The sequence below is a fragment of the Plecotus auritus genome (assembly GCF_963455305.1).
Source record: "Plecotus auritus genome assembly, chromosome: 7".
Lineage (NCBI taxonomy): Eukaryota > Metazoa > Chordata > Mammalia > Chiroptera > Vespertilionidae > Plecotus > Plecotus auritus.
The window spans coordinates 63,959,354-63,985,186 of NC_137774.1; the positions used below are offsets into that span (position 1 = coordinate 63,959,354).

The 25,833-nt window shown below is 47.1% G+C and overlaps 1 protein-coding gene across 1 annotated transcript in view; it reads left to right on the forward strand.

Moving 5' to 3' along the window:
• Positions 1-25,833, forward strand: part of LCMT1 (leucine carboxyl methyltransferase 1) — a 47,553-nt gene that overhangs the window by 7,026 nt on the left and 14,694 nt on the right. The window contains exons 2-5 of the mRNA XM_080681735.1: positions 12,464-12,555; positions 16,780-16,901; positions 22,572-22,648; positions 24,375-24,436. Coding sequence (XP_080537861.1) covers positions 12,464-12,555; positions 16,780-16,901; positions 22,572-22,648; positions 24,375-24,436 — 353 coding nt within the window. The remainder of the gene's footprint in view (positions 1-12,463; positions 12,556-16,779; positions 16,902-22,571; positions 22,649-24,374; positions 24,437-25,833) is intronic.

Here is a 25,833-nt window from a genome sequence, read left to right on the forward strand (position 1 = left end):
TTGCCTGTTCTTTTTTTTTTTTTTTTTTTAAATATATTTTATTGATTTTTTACAGACAGGAATAGAGAGTTAGAAACGTCGATGAGAGAGAAACATCGATCAGCCGCCTCCTGCACACCCCCCACTGGGGATGTGCCCGCAACCAAGGTACATGCCCTTGACCGGAATCGAACCTGGGACCCTTCAGTCCACAGGCTGACGCTCTATCCACTGAGCCAAACCGGTTTCGGCTTGCCTGTTCTTGAACATCATACGAATGAATCAGACAGTATGCATTCTTTTTGTAATTTCTTTCACTCAGCATGTTTGTTGAGATTCATTCATGTTGTCAGAGATAAAGCCAGATACTGGTTAAAGTGGTAAGGTCAGGCTTTAGCCAGCAATAACTATTGCAACAGGGAAAGAGTCCTGTGTGAATAACTCTCCTGCAGCTCTACAGAGGGCGTTTTTAGGGAGGTGGGGGAGTCAGGAGTCGGGCGAGCAGGCAGTAGAGTCAGAGAAGTGAAAAATTACAAAAAGAGGGAGGGAGGAAGGGGTTGGTCCACGGGAAGCCATCTGGGTTTGGTACCTGGGAGAAAGGGCGTATCTTCAATGTTGGCTGCACAGTTTGTGCTCCTGGCAGCCTTACATTCTCTCAGGCACTTTAAGTGGGACTAGCGTCACCCTGGGGTTGTGGCCTTGAGCTCTTAGAAACTGTTGGTGTTTGTCCAAGTCTCTATAGGCCAAGGTTGCAGCCTATTTGAGAAGACGGCTCAGAGGAACCTGGCTCCTGTTTGGTGAGGAGAGAACCCCTGTCCATGTAAAGTGGTTGGTTCTTTTTATGCTGTGTGACCACACTCTGACTTGTTTGTCCTTTCACCGGATGAGGGTCATTTGAGTTGTGCCCAGTTTTGGGCCATTGTGAATGGGCTGCCATGAACATTCTTTACATGTCCTTCATTTCTCTTGGGTAGATGTCTAGGAGTAGAATTGCGTAATCATAGGCTGGGTCTATATTTAATTGCCAGATTAATTCCCAAAGTGGTTTATTAGTTTACACTTCCCACCAGCAAAGGATGAAAACTCTACATCCTTGTTAACACTCCATATCGTCAGTGGGTGTGAAATAGCATCTCACTATGGTTTTACATTGCATTTCCCTGGTGACTAATTTATGTTTATTGTTGAAAGTATTACAGATGTTCCCCTTTCCCCCACATTGACCCTCTCCAGGGTCAAGCACCTTTTTAAAAAATATATATTTTTATTGATTTCAGAGAGAAGGAAGAGGGAGAGAGAGATAGAAACATCAATGATGAGAGAGAATCATTGTCCGGCTGCCTCCTGCACGCCCCCTACTGAGGATTGAGCCCACAACCTAGGCATGTGCTCTTGACCGGAATCAAACTTGGGACCCTTCAGTCCATAGACCTATGCTCTATCCACTGAGCCAAACTAGCTAGGGCTTAATCACCTTTTTTATGTACCCATTGGCCATTCCTACATCTTTTGTGAACTGTCCAAGTTTTTTGCCCATTTTTTTGATGATGTCACTGTTGGTTTTGACTTATATTGTAGTTCATTACATAGCTGGGTAGGAGTCTTTTGTCAGATGTATTGTAAATATACATTCATGTATAGGAAAATGAATTTTTGTTGTTAATAGTCACCTGAGGATATTTTTTCCATCGGTTTTTTGAGACAGTGGAAGGGAGAGAGTAAGCGGGGGGCAGAGGATAGGGGGAGAAGAGAGAGAGAAGAGAAGAGAAGAGAAGAGAAGAGAAGAGAAGAGAAGAGAAGAGAAATATCTATGTGAAAGAGACATATCAATTGGTTGCCTCCTGCATGCGCCCGACCAGGGTTGGGGATCAAACCTGGAACCCTGGTATGTGCCCTTGACTGGAATAGAACCTGAGACCCTTTTGTGGGTGGACATTCTAACCACCTAGCAATGCTGGGCAGGGCAAAAACTGAAATTTAAAAATATTATTTATAATAGCATCAAAAATGTAAACTGTCTAAGAATAAATCTAATGAAAGGTATGAAATACCTTTACACAGAAAACTATAGAACAATTCTGAGAGAAATTAAAGGAGACTTACGTAAATGGAAGGTATACTTTGTTCATGCATTAGAAGACTTGGTGTTGGTGAGATTTCTGTTTGCTCCTAATTGATCCATAGAGTCAGTGTAGTCCCAATCAAAATCCTAGCCATCTTTTTTATCAATGAACTAGAGGCCCGGTGCATGAAATTCGTGCATGGGGGGGGGGTGGTGTCTCTCAGCCCAGCCTGCACCCTCTCCAATCTGGGACCCCTTGAGGGATGTCCAACTGCCCGTTTAGGCCTGATCCCAGTAGGATCGGGCCTAAACAGGCAGTCGGACATCCCTCTCACAATCCAGGACTGCTGGCTCCCAACTGCTTGCCTGCCTGCCTGCCTTCCTGATTGCCCCTAACTGCTTCTGCCTGCCAGCTGATCACCCCTTAACCACTCCCCTGCCAGCCTGATTGCCCCTAACTGCCTTCCCCTGCCAGCCTGGTCACCCCTAACTGCCCTCCACTGCAGGCCTGGTCCCCCCAAACTGCCCTCCGCTTCAGGTCTGGTCCCCCCACAACTGCTCTCCCATGCAGGCCTGGGTCCCCCCAACTGCCCTTCCATGCAGGCCCAGTTGCCCCCAACTTCCCTCCTCTGCCGGCCTGGTCATCCCTAACTGCCCTCCCATGCAGGCTTGATCGCCCCAACTGCCCTCCCTTGCAGGCCTGTTCCCCCCCAACTGCTCTCCCCTCCTGGCATGATTGCCCACAACTGCCCTCCCTTGCAGGCTTGGTCCCTCCCAACTGCCCTCTCCTGCTGGCCATCTTGTGGCGGCCATCTTGTGTCCACAGGGGGGCAGGATCTTTGACCACATGGGGGCAGCCATCTTGTGTGTTGGAGTGATGGTCAATTTGCATATTACTCTTTTATTACATAGGATAAGTTGATTCTAAAATGTACATAGAAACGCAAAGGTTCTAGAATACCCAAAAAAATCTTCTAAAGAAGAACAAAGTGGGAGAACTTAGACTGCTTAGTACTACTTAAAGACTTACTGTAAAGCTACGTTAATCAAAACTGTGGTCTTAGCATAAAGGTAGGTCACTGAGTGAACAGAGAGTTCAGAAATAGGCCTACACACATACTGCCAGTTGACTTTTGCCCAGATGCCAAATCAGTTCATTGGGGAAAGGGAAGTCTTTTTAACCAATGACTGTGGGTCAACTGGAATTTCAAGTGGCAACACCTTGACCCTAACCTCATTTCAAACACAAACATTAATTTGGGATGGTTCATAAACCTAAATGGAAAGCTAGGGCCATCAAGCTTCTATGTGAGAACATAGGAGAGTATCTTGGCATGCACACTAACCACTAAGGAAAAATAGATACACTAAGGAAATGAAGAGGCACACCACAGACTGGGTGGCAACATTCAGAATACATGTTTGTAAATGTTTCATTTTCCCCCAAAAGTACGTTTGCATTGTTCAGATCCATGATCTTGTTATGTCCTGTATTGACTACTTTTTGTTAATGTTAGATAAGGGGCATTGTACAGAGGACTGACTTGGATTCTTCTTATTTTACCCTCTTGTGAGTGGTTCCTGTTCCGCTTACGCTTTGCCCACCATACTGCTTACAACAGACACTGCAGATTTTAGATCAGATTAGTCCTTATCAAGCAATTAGGTGTGGGGTGGAGCCAGGAGACTCTCCTCTGGGAGGACACCAGCCTGCGGGACTTCTTGGTTCTGAGGCCCAGTTTTTTAGGCGATTCCCCTGGTAGGCCTTATAGATCTACCGTGTCTCCCCGAAAATAAGACAGTGTCTTATATTAATTTTTGCCCCCAAAGACACGCTAGGTCTTATTTTCAGGGGATGTCTTATTTTTCCATGAAGAAGAAAACGGTACACATTTATTGTTAAATGAAAATAAAGGAAATTTATTACCTGTATACGGTACGGTAGTACGGTAGTTGTCAACACAAACCAGGCAAACTGTGAATCCTACAGTATCAAGAATTTACTCATTTATTCAATGACAATCATGTCATCATCTTCTGGAACATCATCATAACAATCCAATTCCTGAATTTCCTGGTGAATTTCTTGTGACTCCATTTCTTTCAGAATCAGTGGACCAAATCTCTCATGTTTAGCAATAGCACTGTCTTTAAATGAGTACTTCTTGTCAAGGTAGCCTGCTCGCAGTGCATTTGCAATGCAACTGTCAGTGATTTTCTCCCATGAATTCTTCATCCAAGTCACAACTTCTTGCAGTTTAGGTTTCACAAAGTTTCCACGCTGATTTCTCTCCATTCTATTTTCAATGTAGTCATTAATTTCCATGCGCAAATTGTCTTTGAATGGCTTGTTTATTGCAATATCAAGAGTCTGGAGATAGGCTGTCATTCCTGCGGGAATCATTATCTGATCTATTTTTCTTTCGTGAAGAAATGTCTTCATGTCTTTAGCGCGGTGAGTGCTGGCTGCATCCCAGACTAGCAGACCTCTTTGGCTCCCTCGCATAACAAGCGGCAGCATTAAATCGACCCACTTCCTTATAACTGCTTGTGTGGCCCAGGCTTTTTCAGTTTCAAGAATAAAAACGCCCAAAACATGTTTAATCTTTTCCTTCTTGCCCTTAGAAATGATTAAAGGTGGGATTTTAGTGCCATCCAGACGAATTGCCAAAATACAGGAAACACGTGCACTTTCGTAAGCAGTGGAGGGAATGTACGCTAAGGAGGCACCCCGCTGTTCAATTGTTGTTTGAGATGATTGGCCCATAAACACTGCAGTTTCATCCATAGCCATCATGTTGGAAAGATTGTATTTAGAGAAGTCAGCATCATCAATAAAGGACTTGAATGCAAGTGCTCGCTTAATAACTTGAGTATCTTCCAACCTAAACAATGTTGTAGATCTTCTTAAAGACAGTTCACTTCGCTGAAGGAAATTATCCAGGCAGTGTTGTGATGCTTTGAAGTCTTCGGGGGCTATGTCAAACTGTGGTGCCATTGCAAGGGCAAATTCTTGAATCTGAGCCCTATTCACAACCAAAGCCTTTGCTCTTCTGTCAACAACCCATTCACAGATCAGGTCTTCCAGCTCGGAAAATAATGGTTGCCGACCTGATCCACACTTGCGCTTTTTAGCATTTCCCTTGTCCACTTGTTCGCCATTTTCGGACCAATCGGATACTCAACATCTTCTCTTTGCAGAAAGCAGTAAGATTTTGGCCCCAAAAGTCTTCCACGATTCCTTTCTTGTACTCCACGGAGTAGCTTTTTCTTTTTGCGCTCATTTCTAGGGGTAAAAAAAAGGAATTGGGGTATCAAGGTGGGGGGAGGGGGGTCACTCAAAATGACACAGGGGGGATCAGAGGGGGGAATCAAAATGGCACAGGAGAATCAGAGGGGGGATTACCATTTTAGTAACCCCTTTTGATCCTCCTGTGTCATTTTGATTGTCCCCTCTGATCCTCCTGTGTCATTTTGATTGTCCCCTCTGATCCTCCTGTGTCATTTTGATTGCCCCCTCTGATCCTCCTGTGTCATTTTAAGTGATCCCCCTCCCCCCACCCCTGTGCCACTGAACACCTTCACCAGACATCCCCCCTACCCCTTTATCAGACATTTACCCCCTGGGGCCTTCCTGGGGACTGTCACTGGGCTTGCTGGGGCCTGGATCTGGGCTGGAGCAGGGTCTGCCACTGACTGAGAACCTTCAGTCATCATGAAGGCGGCCGTGAGCATCAGGTAGTGTCACCAGAGACAGACCAGCACTCACCACCTTCTCCACGTCCCGTCCGCTCTAATCCTCCTGTTGTTCTACACGCATCTGTGAAAGTCTCCTCTCTCCCGCCCTGCGCTCACCGCTCACTCCGACCTCCGCTCCGCCTCCACACAGCAGTGATGTCAGGACTCCACGTAACATCACTGGTTGCTAGACGCCAGTCGGGGCGGCCCTAGCGACCAGTTTATGGTAAATTAATTTTCATTCTGAGACAGAGCCTGGGGACCTTATTTTCGGGGGATGCCTTATATTTCACTCAGAAGGAAACCTGTGAGTAGGTCTTATTTTCGGGGAAACACGGTACTTAGGAAAGTGACAAGAAGCTTTCAAGAGCTCACAAGAGGGGAAACAAATCCAGACTCTGTTTAGGTAAACAGTCTCTTGCCCTGAAGACTTTGCTTCCTGGCTTTCATTTCTGAACCAAGCATAAAACGTACAGGAAAATAGGAACTAAAAAATGAAACTAAAGATGTAAAAGAACAACAATAAAATTTAAAATGAGAGGTAGAGCAATATCTTTTTTAAAAAATGTATTTTTACTGACTTTAGAGAGAGGAAGGGAGAGGGAGAGAGAGATTGAAACATTAATGATGAGAGAGAATCATTGATTGACTGTCTCCTGCACACCCCCTACTGGGGATTGAGCCCACAACCTGGGCATGTACCCTTGACCGGAATTGAACCCGGGACCCTTCAATCCGCAGGCCGACGCTCTATCCATTGAGCCAAACTGGATAGGGCAAGGTGGAGCAATATCTTAAAGACCACAAGCAGTATGCAGTTAAAATCCCAAACTTGAAAACGAATGCTAAGAATGTTCAGTTGATTTTTGCAGTTGCATATATATATATATATATATATATATACACACACACACATAAATACACATATGCACACATGCATCTATACACATATGTATTTGTACATATACATGTACACAATACAAGCACACATACATACATCTACACTAATAAAAGAGAAACATGCAAATTGACCATTACCTCTGCTACGCCCACAAGCCACGCCCACCAGCCAATCAGGAGCGAGCATGCAAATTAACCCAACCAAGATGGCTGCAGCCATGGAGCAAGCAGGAGGCTTGGGTTTCCCCAGCAATGGAGGAAGCCAAGCTTCCCGCCCTGGCCGGCCCTGGCCTCTGCTCAAGGCTACACAGTTTCAATTATAGAAGATAAATAAATCCCAGATACCAGGGCCTCCGCTTGGGTCGCTGGGGGGGGCGTGGCTGGCCTGCAAACCACCATAGGCCCCTCGCCCAGGCAGCCCCATGCCCCAAGGGAACCCCCACCCTGATCCGGGACACCCTTCAGGGCAAACCAGTTGGACCCCCACCTATGCACCAGGCCTCTATCCTATCTAATAAAAGAGTAATATGCAAATTGACCATCACTCCAACACACAACATGGCTGCCCCCATGTGGTCAAAGATGGATGCCCCCATGTGGACATAAGATGGCCGCCACAAGATGGCCAGCAGGGGAGGGCATTTGGAAGGGACCAGGCCTGCAAGGGAGGGCAGTTGTGGGAGATCAGGCCAGCAGGGGAGGGCAGTTGGGAGGGACCAGGCCTTCAAGGGAGGGCAGTTGGGGGCGATCAAGCCTGCAGGGGAGGGCAGTTAGGGGTGACCAGGCTGGCAAAGGAGGGAAGTTGGGGGCAAACGGGCCTGCAGGGAAGGGCAGTTGGAGGGGACCCAGGCCTGCAGGGGAGAGCAGTTGGGGGGGACCAGGCCTGCAGGGGAGGGCAGTTGGGGGGGACCAGGCCGGCAGGGGAGAGCATTTGGGGGGGGACCAGGCCTGCAGGGGAGGGCAGTTGGGGGGGACCAGGCCCATAGGGGAGGGCAGTTAGGGGTGACCAAGCCTGCAGGGGAGGGCAGTTAGGGGCAATCAGGCTGGCAGAGGAGCAGTTAGGCATCAATCAGGCTGGCACGGGAGTGGTTAGTGGGTGATCACGCTGGCAGGCAGAAGTGGTTAGGGGTAATCAAGAAGGCAGGCAGGTGAGCAGTTGGGAGCCAGCAGTCCTGGATTATGAGAGGGATGTCTGACTGCTTCGAGTACATCCCTTGAGGGGTCCCAGATTGGAGAGGGTGCAGGCTGGGCTGAGGGACACCCCTCCCACCCCCGTGTACGAATTTTGTGCACCGGGCCTCTAGTATCTACATAATACCCACCCATACATACACATACATATACAGGGTCCAAAACACATATACATTGCTCATTGGTCCAAAAGAGTGTTTCACAAACAGTAAGTTGTGACCCATCGATATCATGAAATCAACGAATAATCTGAAAACCTGCATTTAAAAAGTGAAGTAGAATACGGTAAAACAGAAAACACCCGTGTGCAGGTTTATAGTTGTGAAGACTGGAGAGACACTTGTTAGAAACACTGGGAAGTAGGACTCATGGGATGGTGGTCAGATGTGCTGGGTACTTTGAGGTCAGTCCCATGCTCCTGCCAGGCTCTGTGTGGCCTGAGCTTGCTTCTTTCTCCAACCTCTTCCCTGGTTTCTCTTGTTTCCTTACCACTCTCCAGTCCTCCCCACCGACCTTCTGCTACTGGGACACTCCAAGTCCATTCCCATGCCAGAGCGCGTCTGTCAGCCGTGCCTCCTGTCTGCAGGGCCCTTTGCACAGTGACTCTCCATTCTGTAGGGCTCAACTCGCCATCCCCCTTCCAGAAGCCTTTCCCTTCCCCTTCTCTCAGTAAGATCCCTCTGTTCTCCTTGTTACTCATGCCCTTCACTGCTCATCCTATAGAATAAAAGAGAAACATGTAAATTGACCATATCTCTGCTACACTCACCGGCCAATAAGGAGTGAGTATGCAAGTTAACCTGACAAAGATGGTGGGTTAATTTGCATACACAGGCGCCTGGTGGAGAGTGAAGCAGCTTGGGGAACTTGGCTCCCCAAGCCACCAGACAGAGAGCAGAGAGGGAGAGCTGGTGGCTTGGAGGACTTGGCAGAGTGGGAGGCCGTGGGACGGAGACAGAGCAGGAAGGGAAAACCAAGGGTGCAGGGAGCACCAGGAATTCTGGAAATAGTAGTTCTGGTGGAAGCCCTAGGACTGGAAGTGGAAGCCCAGAGCATGGGGAGCACCAGGAATGCTGGGAATCGTAGTTCTGGTGGCAGACGGATCTCCTAGACCAGGGGTCCTCAAACTTTTTAAACAGGGGGCCAGTTCACTGTCCCTCAGACCATTGGAGGGCCGGACTATAGTTTAAAGAAAAAACTATGAACAAATTCCTATGTGCACTGCGGGCCCGGGATGAGTCGGCTGCTAAGCAGGACAGGCAGCGGCACCCGGCGGTCCGGATAAATGTCCTCGGTGGGCCGCATGTGGCCCGCGGGCCGTAGTTTGAGGACCCCTGCAGACACTAGAGCAAAGTGAGCCTGGAGCAAGTTACTGTTGCAGTGGGGGGTGGAGGGAAAGCAAAGGTGAGAGACATAAGGAAAATCGGAGTGTCTAGGAAAAATTAAAGGGAAGATATCCTAAAACTTCCAGGAAATCTCCACCAATGAAGCAAAGAAAAAAAAATGCCTCTATTATTCTGTGAGCAACAAACCAAATTGGGTTGGGGTCTCAGACAATTAGCTCATATGATTGCAAAGACAGACAGAAACTCCCGGATTGGAGAGGGCTCCCCTGAGGGCTCCCAGGTTGGAGAGGGTGCAGGTCTGGCTGAGGGACCCACCCCCCATTCATGAATCTTCATTCACCGGGCCCCTAGTAATCCCATATTTATCTTTGCCTCTGGCCCTTCTCCATCTTGCCTGGCATCGAGCAGACAATAAATATTGCTTGACTGAATCAATGGTCTAATATCAACTGATAGTACAGAGTTGAGAGGAATAGAAACTGCTCCTTGTTATCCACTAGTGCAGTAATAGTCCAACAAGGAGTGCTTGGAGGGATGCCAGCTGATCGGCTGTCCTGCAGAGGCTTCGCAGAGGAGTGAGTGGCTTGATACGAATGCAAGGATTCTTACACTGGATGTTGGGATTGACCAGATCATTTCCAAGGCCCCTTCCAACCCTTTAACTCAAGCATGTCAAACTCCAAGGCTAACACGGGCCAAATAAGCAAGGTTTACGTTTATGTGGGTTGCAAAAAGCGAAAGCTTCAATTTTCATAGAAACGTAGGTTTATTTCGATAGAGACATGCTGAATACAAAGGACTGAAATAAATGAGTCATCGTTAACATGAAATAATAGAACATTTTAATAAAAATTAATATTTTTTTCTTGAACATTAACTTATCAGACACTGAATAACTGCACAAATTAATAAGCGTAACGCAAATAAACCTATTTTTCTTGTTCTCTGAAAGCGAAATATTTCCTTTTGCGCACACCAAAGAAGTCAGTCCAAGACTAATGATGTGGCAATTGGCTCTAAAATAATCGCTGCTAGTATTAGTGGAGGGAAATGGTGTGCTGGCGCATAAGGGAAATGAATGCAACACAATTCTAGTAATCAGTCATTAGCAAACGTTGTAGTTCGTTATTAATAACTAGAGGCCCGGTGCGCACGAAATCAGGCGCGAGTAGCTTGCTTGCTTCCACTTGCCTCAGCTGGCCGCCCCGCCCTCCACCGCTAGTAGCTCGCGCCCCGCCCTACACCCTCCGCCCTCTGCCCTCCGCCCTCCGCCCGCTAGCAGCTCTCCGCAGCTAGTAGCTTGCATCCCACACGGCCCGTTGCAAGAGCCGCTGCTCATTTGGTCGTGACGTCGTTATGGCTTGACGGCCACAGGCCTTTTAAATAAGATATTATGTATAGCAAAATATTGTAAAAATTAAGTTACGAAATTTTTATTAAAACGTTTCTTACATACCGTTATATTGGCTGGGCTGCAAAAATATTCCTTGTGGGTCTCCTGTGGTCCGCTGGCCGAGAGTTTGACATGCTTGCTTTAACTGTTCAATGGTGTTCTCACTAGGCAGTGACCACTAGATGGCACTAGACGAATCCTTTGAAATCTGTTCATCAAACTCCATGAGAAACTTAACTTCCTCCAACACAGACATGAAACAAAATCTTCACAGAAGTCTCATCCCTTTCCGTGTGTAACGCACACGGGTGTTTTCTGTTTTACTGCATTCTACTTTATTTTTTAAGTGCAGGTTTTCAGATTATTCAGTTGATTTCATGATATTTTGTGAAATACTCTTTTGGACCACTGAGCAAGTTTACTCTTGTAATACAGTAGGTCCTCGGGTTATGTTGGAGATCCGTTCCTACGGCGCGAGGTAATGAGATTTTCGCTGTAAGTCGGAACCCACCTACATAAGCACTTACGTCACTCACATGGAGCACATACACAGCAGTAATGAAGTGAAACAGTAAAAATTTAAAAGAAAGATAACAATTCCTGACCTGTACTTGTGGTAAGTAAATAATAAAAAAATATAAAGCACATATGTACATATGTCGAAATGATGGAACTTTTTTTTTTATAATAAATGGGAGATGGCGACGTAACCACGAAATGACGTACGTCGAGTCTGACGGAACCCGAGGACTGCCTGTACTGTGTTTTCCTCGGATAGTCCAGGCTTGTAGCAAGTGGTGTTCTTAGCGAGGACTTTGTTTCTATGTTGAGCGGCTGTATTGAGTAGCTGAACACAGGTACTTTCTTATAAGTGTCTGTGGTTGTATAAACATAAATGTGAGGTTCTATGGGGGGATCTTTTTTCAGAATCAGCACCTGTTGCAGTCAGGGCTGCAGTAAACCTTGTCGGTAGATATAAAGAAAAGAAAAGCGACAGTATCTACTTTTGGGAGCTCAGAACCTACCTGGGAGACACACACATCCACACCCCTTAAATTTCAGCTTCCTTATCAAGCAACATGGAATTGAGTGCATTCCTCGGGTAGTAGGTAGGATGCTTTAGGCTGAAAGTCACACAAACCTGGCTCAGGTTGGCTCAAATGGTGAAGAATTATCTCACCAATGTCCTTGGGGAGGTAGAGCAGGCTCCAGGCCTACAGTGGTGTGGCATGGCCTTAGGGACCCAGGTTCCTTCCATGACTCATCAGTGGTCCTAGACTGGTGCCACTCGTGGTCGCCAGAAGACTTCCAGTGTAATCCGGCTTCAGATCCCAGACTCGGAACACTAGAACTTTCCCGCGTAGGTGTAGACTGGGGTAGAGAGAGGTTAGGACACCATAGCATTGTGCAAGGTGTAGTTGTCTTGTTTCTTCCTGGTCTCCCCACTGTGACCACCTTAAGGGATGTGCACAAAATGCAGAGTCAGGAGAAAACGTAGGCCGGTATTAGTGATGTTTGCAAAATATTTCTGAATTTCCTTTCTCTCGACATAGAACTTTTTAGTTATCTGATAAAAGCTTTGGCCAGTGAGTTTGCGGAGTGAATAAGTTGTTGTGACAATGGGATGAGGTTATTTGCTGTTTAGGGCTCTGGGGAAGGAATTAGTCATAAGAGGAAAGACAGAGGTGAGAAATGGCCACTGTAAGGAAACGTGATGGGAAGTGTGTGTGTATATAAAGGGGGGTGGTGAGTCTGTTCTGGATCCTTGACCTGGTTCCTGGGAACGTGGCCATGAACCTTGGTCAGAATATATACAGATCTCTACCCACATGCCTTCTCTTTCGTTCCTCTCAGGTTTGCAGTGAGCATTGGCTACTGGGATGACCCTTACCTCCAGCACCTTGTGAGGCTGTGCAAAGAAAGGAAGGCCCCTGAAATTAACAGAGGCAAGTGGCCCCCTTTTTCTCCCTAGCATCTTCTCATCAGCTGAATGGTCTGAAGTTTCAGGGATTCATTAAAAAAAAAAAAAAATATATATATATATATATATATATATATATATATATATGTATATATATATATATATATATTTGTATTGATTTCAGAGAGGAAGGGACTGCATGCCCCACACTGGGGATGTGATGGGAACCCACAACCTGGGCGTGTGCCCTGACCGGGAATCTAACCCGTGACCTTCTGAACCCGTGACCTTCTGATTCATAGGTCGACGCTGAACCACTGAGCCACGCCTGGTGGGCTAGGAATTCATTCTTAAACAGAGCGTTCCAGGATGCACTCTCTCCAGTAGTATATGAAAGTGCTCATTTCCTAAAATCCTCACCAACAAGCGTATTATGAAACTTCTTATTTAGAAAAAATTTCTATTTTTAAAAATACTTTTATTATGGAAAGTTTCAAACCATACAAAAGTGGAATTACATGTGGATAAGTTTTAGTAATTATCAAATCTTGGCCATCAGTGTGAATTTTTTTTTTATTTTAATTTTTTTTATTTTAATAAATCTTTATTCAGATTATTACAATTGTTTCTCCTTTTTCCCCCCATAGCTCCCCTCCACCCAGTTCCCACCCCACCTTCTGCCCTTACCTCCCCCCCACTGTCCTCATCCATAGGTGTATGATTTTTGTCCAGTCTCTTCATGAACCCCCCATACCCCTTTCCCCCTGAGAATTATCAGTCCACTCCCTTTCTATGCCCCTGATTCTATTATATTCACCAGTTTATTCTGTTCCTCAGGTTTTTAATTCACTTGATTTTAGGTTCACTTGTTGATAGATATGTATTTGTTGTTCATAATTTTTCTCTTTACTTTTTCTTCTTTCTCTTCTTTAAGAATACCTTTCAGCATTTCATATAATACTGGTTTGGTGGTGATGAACTCCTTCAGCTTTTTCTTATCTGTCCTTCAATTCTGAATGATAGCTTTGCTGGGTAGAGTAATCTTGGTTGTAGGTTCTTGCTATTCATCACATTGAAAATTTCTTGCCACTCCCGTCTGGCCTGCATAGTTTCTGTTGAGAAATCAGCTGACAGTCGTATGGGTGCTCCCTTGTAGGTAACTAACTGTTTTTCTCTTGCTGCTTTTAAGATTCTCTCTTTGTCTTTTGCTCTTGGCATTTTAATTATGATGTGTCTTGGTGTGGTCCTCTTCGGATTCCTTTTGTTTGGGGTTCTGTGTGCTTCCTGGACTTGTAAGTCTATTTCTTTCCCCAAGTGGGAGAAGTTTTCTGTCATTATTTCTTCAGATAGGTTTTCAGTATCTTGCTCTCTCTCTTCTTCTGGCACCCCCATAATTCTGATGTTGGTACGCTTGAAGTTGTCCCGGAGTCTTCTTACACTATCTTCAACTTTTTGGATTTTTTTTTTTGCTTTTTGCTTTTTTGGTTGAGTGTTTTTTGCTTCTTTGTATTTCAATTCTTTGACTTGATTTTTGTGTTCTTCTAGTCTGTTTTTGGGTCTCTGTATAATATTTTTTATTTCAGTCAGTGTATGTTTAATTTCTAGTTGGTCCTTTTTCATATCTTCGAGGGTCTCGTTATATTTATCGGCCTTTTCTAGGATATTCTTAAAAAGCCTTATAACCGTGGTTTTGAATTCTATATCCAGTCGTTTGTTTTCCTCCATTTCTTTCGTTTGTGATCTGATTCTTTGACGCCGCATTTTCACTGCTTCCCTGAGTTGGTAAGGTAGATTTGTGTGCTAGGTTTCCAATATGGCCCAGTGGGTCTGCCTCCCCAGTTAACCTGAGGTGGACACTCTTGGTGCACCCCTTTATGGACTGTGTGTACAGCCTTGTTGTAATTAAGTCTTGATTGTTGTTGGTATCACTGGGAAGAATTGACCTCCAGGTCAGTTGGCTGTAAGGATCAGCTGTGTCTATGCTGGGAGAAGTTCGGTGCTGGAGACAGCCTTATAGGATTAGACTTGCCAAATTGCAATAGCCTCTGTGCTCAGCTTGGATGGGGTGGAGTCTCAGTCTTGGCTTCCCGTCAGCCTTGCCCTGCGCGTACGTGCGCGCCTTCAGACCTCTGCCTTCCCCGGCTCCCGAGTCTTCGCCCGAGAGTCCAGACTCCCCCCACAAGAGGTGGGTCCCCAGGGGCTCGCCTGGAACTGGGGTTCACTGCAGTCAGAACTGGGGCTCAGTGCAGTCAGGAGCCTCTGACTCCCTTCCACTAGGGAAAGCCTGTGGCAACCTCCGCAGCCTTTGTGCGCACTGGCACGCGCGCGCCTTCAGACTTCTGCCTTCCCCAGCTCCACGTGCGCGCCTTCAGACTTCTGCCTTCCCCAGCTCCCGAGTCTCCGCCGGAGAGTCCAGACTCCCCTCACAAGAGCGTGGGTCCCCAGGGGCTTGCCCGGAACTGGGGTTCAGTGCAGTCAGAACTGGGGTTCAGTGCGGTCGGGGGCTTCCTTTCCCCTTCCGCCAGAGAAAGTCAGCCAGGCTCTCAGCCGCCCTTCCTCTCTGCGCGCACAAAGACCCTTTGCCGTACCTCCAATTCTCTGTGAGCTTTTCTCTTTCCTTCTAGTTGTAGAATTTTCACTCAGCCAGCTTTCCTGTGGTTCTGGATGGTGTCCGTTCTGTCTTTTAGTTGTAGTTTTGAAATTGTTGTGCGAGGCAGCAGTTTAGGTGCTTACCTATGCCGCCATCTTGGTTTCTCCTCCTCTACCCTATCTCAGTGTGAAGTTTTTTTAAAAAATATATTTTTATTGATTTCAGGGAGGAAGGGAGAGGGAGAGAGAGATAGAAACATCAATGATGAGAGAGAATCATTAATAACTGCCTTCTGCACGCTCCCCACCGGGGATCGAACCCGCAACCTGGGCATATGCCCTTGACCGGAATCAAACCTGGGACCCTTTAGTCCACAGACTGATGCTCTGTCCACTGAGCCAAACCGGCTAGGGCTCAGTGTGAAATTTTTAATCTTTGTTAATCTGATATTGAGAAATGCTATCGTAGAGTAGTTTTAGTTTTATTCCTTTTACTTAAGGGTAAGGTTGAAGATCGTATGTTGAAAAGCCATTTATATACCTTTTTTTTTTTTTTTAAATATATTTTATTGATATTTTACAGAGAGGAAGGGAGAGGGATAGAGAGCTAGAAACATCGATGAGAGAGAAACATCGATCAGCTGCCTCCTGCACACCCCCCACTGGGGATGTGCCCGCAACCAAGGTACATGCCCTTGACCGGAATCGAACCTGGGACCCTTCAGTCCGCAGGCCGACGCTCTATCCACTGAGCCAAACCGGCTTTGGCTATATACCTTTTACTGTGAAGTGCTGTTCACATAAGGGATTACTTTTTGCTGTCTTACTGAATGGTTGGTGACACCATCAGGAAGTCAAAGGATTTGACTGAGAACTTGACCACGTGACAGTCGCTCCTGTGTGAGCAGGGAATCTTGGCCCTGAAGATCCTAGAGGGAGGGTCGATAAGAAATGCAGACATTTTATATGGGCATTTCTGAGAATAAAGACTTGGTGTTTGCTTTGAACAGAAGGTGAGCTTGGGGGGAGCCTGGCTGAGTGGGCTCCGCCCCCTCCCTCCTGCTCTCTGGGCAGGCTTCCTGTGAGTGCCCCAGAGGCAGGGACCTGCCAGGCTGACTGGCTCTCTGGCACCAGGTCAGCCTCCTCCCTCCCTTCCTCTCTGGGTTTGAATATCTCGTTTGGGGTCCTGCAACCCACGCAGAGAGTGCTTCTCACTATGCAGAAAGGCTATGTATTTTCCAGGATCCACACTGACTGTGAAAAAGCTCAAGAGGCCAAATTCCTAGAGTTCATTTTCAAGAGGAACATTTAGATCAGATGTTTTGAAGTAAAACCCTTACTTCCTGAAGTAAGATTATAGGACATTTTAGATCTCTTAGGAGAGATAGTTGATTCCACCCTCATGTAGGTTGTGCTCAGTTTGGTTCAGACAGCTTTAAGAAAAAGGGTGAGAGAACCTGAAAGTTGCCTTGTCTCAGGTGAAGTCTGCAGCCCCCTGCTGACCCCGCAGGAGGCGGGTGGGGTGTTTGGGTGTGCTCTTCGGGGGGCTTTGCAAGGCCACTGCTCCATCACCGAGGGGCTGCTTCTTCCTCTGCAGGGGCTTTGCAAAGCCACTGTTGTCGGCACTGAGGGACCGCTTGTGCCTCTGTCTCTTCCTTAGGATATTTTGCTCGAGTCCATGGCATCAGTCAGCTTATAAAGGCATTCCTACGGAAGACAGAATGTCACTGTCAGATTTTAAACCTTGGGGCTGGGATGGATACCACCTTCTGGATATTAAAGGTGAGTTAAAATTCCCCTACCTCTTTTCCCAGTTGTTTGCATTTAATTTTGAAGATATCCACCTGGTTCAAAAAATTTAAAATGTATTAAAATGGATGCAGTGACAGCCCGTCTACACCCCTGTCCCCAGCCCTTCCATGCCCCCAGCCACCATCAGCCCCGGCTTTATCACACCAGGTCCCGTGAAGGACGTGTGGGTTGTTTCTCATCTTTTGCTGTTATAAGCAGGGCATTAATGAAAACTCGTGTAACGTATGGAAACATACCAGAGAAAACATTCTGTTAGTGGAATTGCCGAGACAAAGAACATGTGTACTAGTGATTTTGACGCTAGGATTTTATTGTGGGCATAACAATGTCTGTACAATTTGGAGACTTGCATAGCTGGGTGATGGTAATGTGACACAGAGCCTTTTGCAGCCGTTCTTTGATTGGATCCCTTAACTGCCCTGTGAGGGGCCGGGAGCAGGCGCACTCACGCACAGGAAAGGGAACTCGGGTCTAGTTAGTGGCAGAACCACGACTGCAATGCTGGTCGTTGATGCCTGGGCCGGAATTCTACCCCCAAACCCTTTCCCTACAAAGACCTCACTGGTTGCATTTACTTTTTTTAGGTTTGTATAGATTTTTCTTGGTTCTTCTCTGAGATGTCACGAGGGTACCTGCACCCCCCAGATTTCTTGCAGACGGACACAAGGATAAGTTAGAGTGTGTGGTATAACCTGGCCTGCATGTCTGGTCCCAGAGCAGCTCACCTGGCAAGGTCTGTCGTCTTGGAGCTCCCAGCCTTTCTTTCCTGGAGCAAGAACTCAGCGGCCTCTACTTGGTCTTAGGATTGAGTGCTTGCCCTGCAGTCTCCATTCAGATAAGAACACCTCCCACTGGCGAAGCACTTTTATAAACAGGACTTCATGAGTTTCCATGAGAGCTCCGTGGGGGAGGTGTACACAGCCGGGGCTGCAAGAGCTGCGTCTTCTCCAGATTGGCCAGCCAGTGGCCTGGGAACGTGGGACAGCTCAGCCTCCGGGTTCCTTGTTCTCTCCTCTGTGTGCAGCCCTGTGCTTGTTTGGAGGCATCTTTTCTGTGGGTCGATTGTGCCTCTAACACAGTGACCACAATGTGGTGCAAGGCACTGGACAGAATGCAGTGGAGAGAGTGGGGTGGGGTGGGGTGTGGACAGGGGCCTCTGGAGAAACCCCTCCGCTGGGCCTGACACCTTTGGACTTGGTGTGTGGTTTCTTTTGGTTGTGTTTTTCCTGTTTTGCAGGTGCATCAATAGTAAACAAATCTGAGGTTTTATTTCTGAGCAAGGTACACCGAGGCTCCTGTGCTCCTCCCGGGAACAAGGTTGTCTGTCAGCAGGGAGGAAGAATAGCACAGTGTCTGAGCGTTCTTTGTGGAGGTTTTTTGTTGCTCTAAGGCAGGGGTGGGCAAACTTTTTGACTTGAGGGCCACAATGGGTTCTTAAACTGGACCGGAGGGCCGGAACAAAAGCATGGATGGAGTGTTTGTGTGAACTAATATAAATTCAAAGTAAAGGAGCGGAGGGGAGAGCAAGGGAACCGGATAGAACAGCCGGATCCGGCCCGCGGGCCGTAGTTTGCCCAAGGCTGCTCTAAGGAGTGTTTTAAAAATGGAAAGTTCCTCTTTTTGCAAAGAACAGAATTATGCTTGCTTGCGCTTTTAGAGCCCAGGCCACATGGCCACCGGTTTTTATGACTCGGGTTTATCGGCATGCAGCCCTCTCAGGGAGGCACATCTTCTCTATGGCTGCTTTAGCACAGGACCGCTGCGTCGAGTCGTCAAGACACCATGGGGCCTGCAAAGGCTAAAATACTTCCTGGCTCTTTGCAGAAAGTTTGCTGAGCCTGTGTTAGAGATATATGCGCTTCTCTGAAAGGGCAGGAAAACCGTGTCCACTGGTCTCGCTGTCTCATGCAGCTTCCACCTGCATGGTCCACGGCTGCGCCCGCAGAGGCATGGCTGGAGTCGCAGGTTTTCTGTCGCCCTACTGTGTGAGCTCGGCCATGGGCTCTTGGGCCCAGGCTCTGTCTTCAGGCAGCAGGCAAGAATAGGCAGGGGAAGGCCCAGCCTCGTCATGAAGGAAGAATAAGGGCGAGTGAAACCTTCCAGACCCGAGCCCCCTGGTGCCCCTGAAACGCCATTCCTGCACCGTCAGAGGCCAGCTCCGCCAGGGAAGCAGTGCCCATTTTGCAGCTTGTGAAGCTGTCGGCCCTGCCGGGTCCCCTTTGAGTTGAGTGGTTCCTGGCTGCTCCTGGCTGCCCTCTGGGAGTTACACGTGGAGTCGGGTGTCCCCCTGCTCCTGTGACATGCAAGCTACTTGGAGTGGAGTGTCAGAGATTCACAGAATAAAAAGTTGCAGCCTCGCCCTGGCCAGTTTGGCACAGTGGATAGAGCATTGGCCTGTGGACCGAAGAGTCCTGGGTTCAAATCTGGTCAAGGGCATGTACCTCGGTTGCAGGCTTGATCCCTAACCCCTGGTTGGGGGGCATGCAGGAGGCAAACAATCGACGTGTCTCTTTCATCATTGATGTTTCTGTCTCTCTCTCTCTCCCCCTCTCCCTTCCTCTTTGAAATTAATAAAAATATATTTAAGAAAAAGATTTGAATCTTAAAAAAAAAAAAGTTGCAGCCTCACTTGCCACAGCCATGAAAGCGAGAGAGATGGTGTCTGTTTTGTGAACGCTCTAGGTGTGCGTGTTAGAAGCTTTCCTTCTACAGCGACCTCTATTCAGAATCTTACCAAGATCAAGTGAGCTAGTGCGTGGGCAGCTCTTCAAAAAGGAACAAGTCCTGCCCTAGTCGATTTGGCTCAGTGGATGTGTCTCTCTCACATTCATGTTTCTCTCTCTCTCTCATCCACCTCCTTCCTCCCTTCCACAATCTCTAAAAATCAATGGAAAAATATCCTTGGGTGAGGATTAACAAAAACAAAAAAAGAAAAGAAATAAAAAGGAACAAGTCCTGTAGAAGATGGACTCTGGGCCACCTTCATTCATTTCCTCTCTCTCTCTCTCTCTCTTTTAAAAGGGCAAAATTTCAGCAACTTTTATGGACTGCATCTTAAAAGCCTGTGCTGCTGTTTTACAAGGCATGACAGACCAGCTCATCTGGTCAAAGAGTTCTGTTTCATTAGCTTGAACTAACTCTTACAGAAACAGTTACAGCATCGAAAGAGTTAAGGCAAATTGGAATTCACAGAAAAGGATAAGATACTTCATACTACGTTGCAGGAAAAAATGGGAGCAAGGAAGAGACACCGAGGGCACCACTGAATTCCGTTCGAGCTGCAGGCACCGAGCGGCGTGGGCGCCATGGACTAGCTAGATGTCGGAAAGCCCGTTTCCTACACTGACAAAACACACTACACACAAAGTTAACTAACCACAAAACCCACCCATGCGCTGGGATAGGTCTTCATGGTCTTTGCACACCCAGAAAATGGAAGTTTTCTTTTCTTTCTGTTTTTCTTCTCCTTTTTCTTCCTTTTCTTGCATTGTAACATTTGATAAAAATCTTTTGTTTTGCTTTTTTACTAAAATCACATTTTACCCTTCACCACAATATCGCTACAAACCAACTAGGGGAACAACTACTAGATTAATTTAAGGGTTTTATGCACCTTACAAAACTTACAACAAAAGTAGTTTCCGTTGATTTCCTTATAAGTAGCGTTTTCAGGACCTATGCAACGCTCTAATTTCCTCAGTACTGGGTGAGAGCAATCCACGCCTTTCAGCCTCACAGCCTTCTTCATGTACGAAAACCCATCTGTCCGTCTCACAGGCGCGTACTGGGTTGAAGGTATATGGAGAGGGGTCATTAGGCGTCTACAGCCACTGGCTGCTGCCTGCCACCTGCCTGCCACCTCAGCGGGAACCGCCGTGGTCTGCACGCGTGTGTGGGGCAGGTAGGCTCCTTGCAGAGCGGGTGTGGCAGGCGTGCACGTTCGCTGCTGCCTAGTGCCAGATGCCTAGTGCCGGGCCAGGGCTGGTCAGAGATGTGGCTGTAGTGACACGGTGCACTCCATTGAGGCAGTTAGCACGGCACCCGGGTGCTGTAGGTTGCATCCAATAGGGACTTTGCACCTGGTAGGCAGGTATAGGAGACGCAGTTGATAGGGTGTAGTAGAAATTTGAGTGATGGTTTGGTTTGTAGTGATACTGTGTGTTGAAGGGTAAAATCTGTTCTTGTTCGTTTCTTTCTCTTTTTTTCTCTTTCTGCCTCCTCCTCCTCCTCCTCCTCCTCCTCCTCCTCCTCCTCCTCCTCCTCTCCTCCCCTCATCCCCCAGACCAGATCCCCTGAGATTTTAACTGGGGACCATTCTCCACGTGGGTGGGGGGTGGCTGGATCCCACAATTCCGATACTCGCCTTTTGGGGTCCCCTGCTCGTGATTTCTGCCCCTGTCATGCAGCCCCAGGGGCCTGTCCGCTGCCCTGTGTACTGTTCTCTGTCTCATGTGGCTCTGCGTGTATTGTCCTCTTACCTGCCCAATTGCTCAAGCCAGAAACAAGGGTGCCGGCCTTGCCCTTCCTGCACCAGAGCTGCCAGCAGCTTCCTTTTCCTTCTTCTTTGTCTCTCTTACAGTACGTAGTTCTGTATTTCTGGGATATAGTGCACGTGGGCGTGAGGGGTTTAAAGTGTCTCTGGAGGGAGATGCTGGGCAGGTGGGCCAGGTGTGGGCACCTTGTTTCTTGCCGGGTCTCAGAGAAGTGAAGAGCTGTTGCAACGTGACGTGACATTGAGAGACACTTAGGGGGTGTTGTTACAGTCTGCGCAGGCGGTGACAGCCGACAGAGGAGGCATTCGAGACCGTCTCAGCCAAGCTAGCAAAAGCAGAAGAGGGAAGCAGGTCATGAGTGTGTTTGTGCGCGCGCGCGTGTGTTTCAGGCTTTTTTACTGCAGCCCACAGTATAAAATAAATGTAGGACCCACATTTGTGTACCTGTGTCTTTAAATGATAAAGGCACAGAGGTGGCGCTTACTGAGGCAGGCCCTGTTTGAGGGTCTCATGTATTTCCTCATTAGTCCTCACAACCCCATAAGGTGCTATCATTTCTCTACTTTTCGCCCAGGGAGTGGAGTGCCATTCCCGAGGCCTCACAACAAACAAGTAGTGAGCTGGGATTTGAACCTGCTTTAGTGCCTGCGCTTTATCTCCCACCACACTCCTCTCACAGAAAAAGCAAAATGTATCACAAAATAATACTAGCCCTCATCAGGTGCTTTTTTACTTTTTTCTGATGCTTGCTATTTTATTCTATTTCATCCCCAAACTGCTGGTCAGACCCACTACATACATTGATTTCCTGACCTGTTAGGTCCCAAACTGCTTTTTGAAAAATACTGTCATGTCCTTCTTCCAAAGTACCTCTTACTCCCACCTCCACCCCAGCGGCCATTCCCCCAGCTTAGGTTCCCCATTACTTCTCACGTGGACGACTTCCTAACTTTTCTCTCCATCCGTTCTTCATGCTGAGACCAAAATAATTTGGAAAATGCATTTCTGACCATATCATTCCCGTGGTTTAAAATCCTAGGTGCCACATTGCTCTTCGGGCCTCACACTTACTCTGTGAAGAGGACCAGTACATGTATGCGTGAATACATCATTCTAAAGATTTCTGTGTTGTTGTTTTTTTTCTCAGGATCAAGATCTTCTCCCAAATAAATATTTTGAAGTCGACTTTCCACTCATAGTCACGAGAAAGGTGCACAGCATCAAGTAAGTGTGGTTTTTGCCTGAAGAGAGAATTCAGAGCCAGCCTCAGTAGGGGACCTGTGGATTGCCGGGACCTCATTTTGTGCACTGCTTTCCTTTGCCCACCTCCCACCTTCATTCTTGCCCCGGGACCCCCATTCCAACATGTTGTGCAACCCTCTCCTGGGACACCACCCACTGATGCAGCTCTTCAGGGAGAATAGTGTGATACTTTGATTTTTCATGTGCATTTTGTTTGCTTCTTTATTCCCCGGGCATAGAGAGGTACTGGTTCAGAGTAGATGTGCAGTAAATATTTTTTGAATAAGTGAACAGACTGAAGTTAACCAGTGATTATACACTGAGTGGCCAGATTATTATGCGTTCAGAAATCATAATAATCTGGCCACTCAGTGTATATGAGCTATTGTGGGGCCATTCCAGGTTTCAGAGAGTTTGCAGAGTTGTAGACAAAGAGTTTGCTGAGCTTGGCTGAGAGCTTGTCATTGCCTGGCACCAACTGGAGTTGTCTCACCCAGTCCTCAGAGCAGACTCATGAGTTAAGTGCTGTTAGCCCCTTTTACAGATGGGAAAACTGAGGCTCAAAGAAATTCGGTTAATTTGCCCAAGGCCACCCAGCTAGCAAGAGGTAGAGCTGAGATTTAAACCTTGACTTCAAGCCCAAGGTCAAGATTTCTTAATAGTGATAACCCAGGCTTCCTCCCTCCTGTTTAAATCAGCCACTGAAACAAAATCCTAATTCTTATATTTACAAAATTTAATAAGCATGAAAGCTTAAGCTTGTCCTTTAGAAATGCCTAATCCTCACAAACTGGAAATACTTTTCAAACTTTGTTTTTTCTACGTTATCCAATGAAAATAAGATTTTTACCCTTCCCAAGTAGAAAAGAATGTTTTACATATAATGTGCTTTTCGGATGATTATGGCAATTCTGATGCTCTGAGAAGTACAGAGGATGACGAAACTTGTTCGAGCTCTGAGTAGGAGTTAGGAGGCTCGATGCAGGCCAGCGGCGCTCTCCGAGCGGAAAGGCACGTGTCTGTGCGTGCTGGCTGGGATACCGGCAGTTTGGCGCTCTGATTTTTTTCATAGTCTTGATTGGGGGCGTTATCACATAAATGTTATTTATTTATTTATTTTTTAAATATATTTTATTGATATTTTACAGAGAGGAAGGGAGAGGGATAGAGAGTTAGAAACATCGATGAGAGAGAAACATCGATCAGCTGCCTCCTGCACACCTCCTACTGGGGATGTGCCCGCAACCAAGGTACATGCCCTTGACCGGAATCGAACCTGGGACCTTTCAGTCCGCAGGCTGATGCTCTATCCACTGAGCCAAACCGGTTTCGGCCACATAAATGTTATTGAACTTTAGGTCTGAGTAAGTAAATTATTTGAGTTACCTTTGAGAATTAGTAGGTATCTTTAGGGTTTTGAGAAGGGGTGGACAGCTAGAGATGGCGAGACACGCACTGCAACGCTGGGAAGTTGTTGCAGCCTGTCTCTCTCAGTTTGTGGTTGGCTTCAGATTCTGACGGTGATGCTTAGCTGACCTGACCGAGACGCGTGTTCCCTGAAGTTTTCCCCAGGTGCCTCGGGCCAAAGGGAATTGAACAGAGTCCCCACCGCAGCAGCCATCGCATTTGCCGCTTTTCCAGTGGGTCTGCCTTTGTGCAGCGAATAAGCCGCCTAACTCCTCTTTCCCCTCTTTTCCACCTCCTGTAGATCCAGGCCTCTCCTGTCAAAGCCCATTTTAGAGTTACATTCAGAGGACACACTTCAAAGCGGCAAGTATCCCCCCAGGTGGTGCTGTATGGGCCAGATCGCCATCTTTGCTTGCTTCCCCCTTTCCTTTTTAAAGATGGTGTGTGTGTGCATGTGCGTGCATGCACGTGTGGGAACGTGTGTGCACCTGTGCACATGATGTCACACAGTGTCTACTTCTGATCCATGTACACTTTCTTCACAGTTACCAGGAAGGATTTTAAAACAGCTATTTGTGACTTATTAGGTGTCCATAGATTCCCTAATCTTAAAACTTTAAAAAAATATTTAAATTAGTTGTCAACATTTTGAAAATAGGAGATTTTTAATGAAAACCTGCTTTTCTTGGAAAGAGCAGATCTGGCAACTGCGGACCTCACTCCTGCAGGGAAGTGCTTGAGGGGGGTGAGTAGCCCCTTCGGTCCCCCTCCGCTGTCTTAGGCCTGACGGGCCTCACCCACTGTCACCTCCTTGGTCCCAGCACTCAAGCATTTCCCTTCAGTTTTATTTTATTTTATTATTGTTTTGGTTAATCCTCACCCGAGGATATTTTTTCCATTCGTTTTTAGAGATAGGGGGAGAGAGGATGAAAGAGAGAGAGAGAGAAAGAAACTTGGATATGAAAGAAACTTGGATATGAAAGAAACACATCAATTGGCTGCCTCCTGCCTGTGCCCTGACCAGAGCCAGGGATTGAACTATTTTCTGTCAAAGGTAATATCTTACAAATTGGCACAGCACTTAGAGAGCAGCCTGCCCGTCAGTACCAGTGTGAAGCAGGCTTACTTGTTGCCCTCCTTACGTATAACCTACTTTTCTAAATTGAAATCTATTCGACACCAGCACTGTGTAATGCCAGGTGTACCTGTTAATTTGATACATTTACATGTTGTCGTATGACTGCCTGTGTAGTGATAATTAGTTCCCCTATCATGCCGCATAATTACCGTTTCTTTTTGGTGGGCGGAATAATGAAGATCCAGTTCCTTAGCAGCTTTGAGGACTAGAGTGCAGTGTCGCCAGTGGGCACCGTGTGCATTGGGTCTCCAGGACGTATTTGCTATTTAGTGCGAGTGTGTACCCTGACACACCAGCTCTGTCCTAGACCCTGCGGTGAGCCTCCCTGTGTATGTATCACAACGCAGGTTACTCTGCACGTTAAAGAAATAATGAGGTGGTGCTTCCTGATGCGTGCACAGGAGTGCGCATTGCAAGGCCCAAGGCAGAGACCACCTGGGGATGCCACGTCTGGTCGTGAGGGATTGGCTCAGTCAGCTGTTTTATCCACTCAGCAGAACGCCATGAAAGCACTGTGAAGCAGGAAAAGCATTTCCCAAAACAAATATGGAGTGGCCCCGTTTTCTCTCTGTGTGTGTGTGTGTGTGTGTGTGTGTGTGTGTGTGTGTGTGTAGAGTGAGAG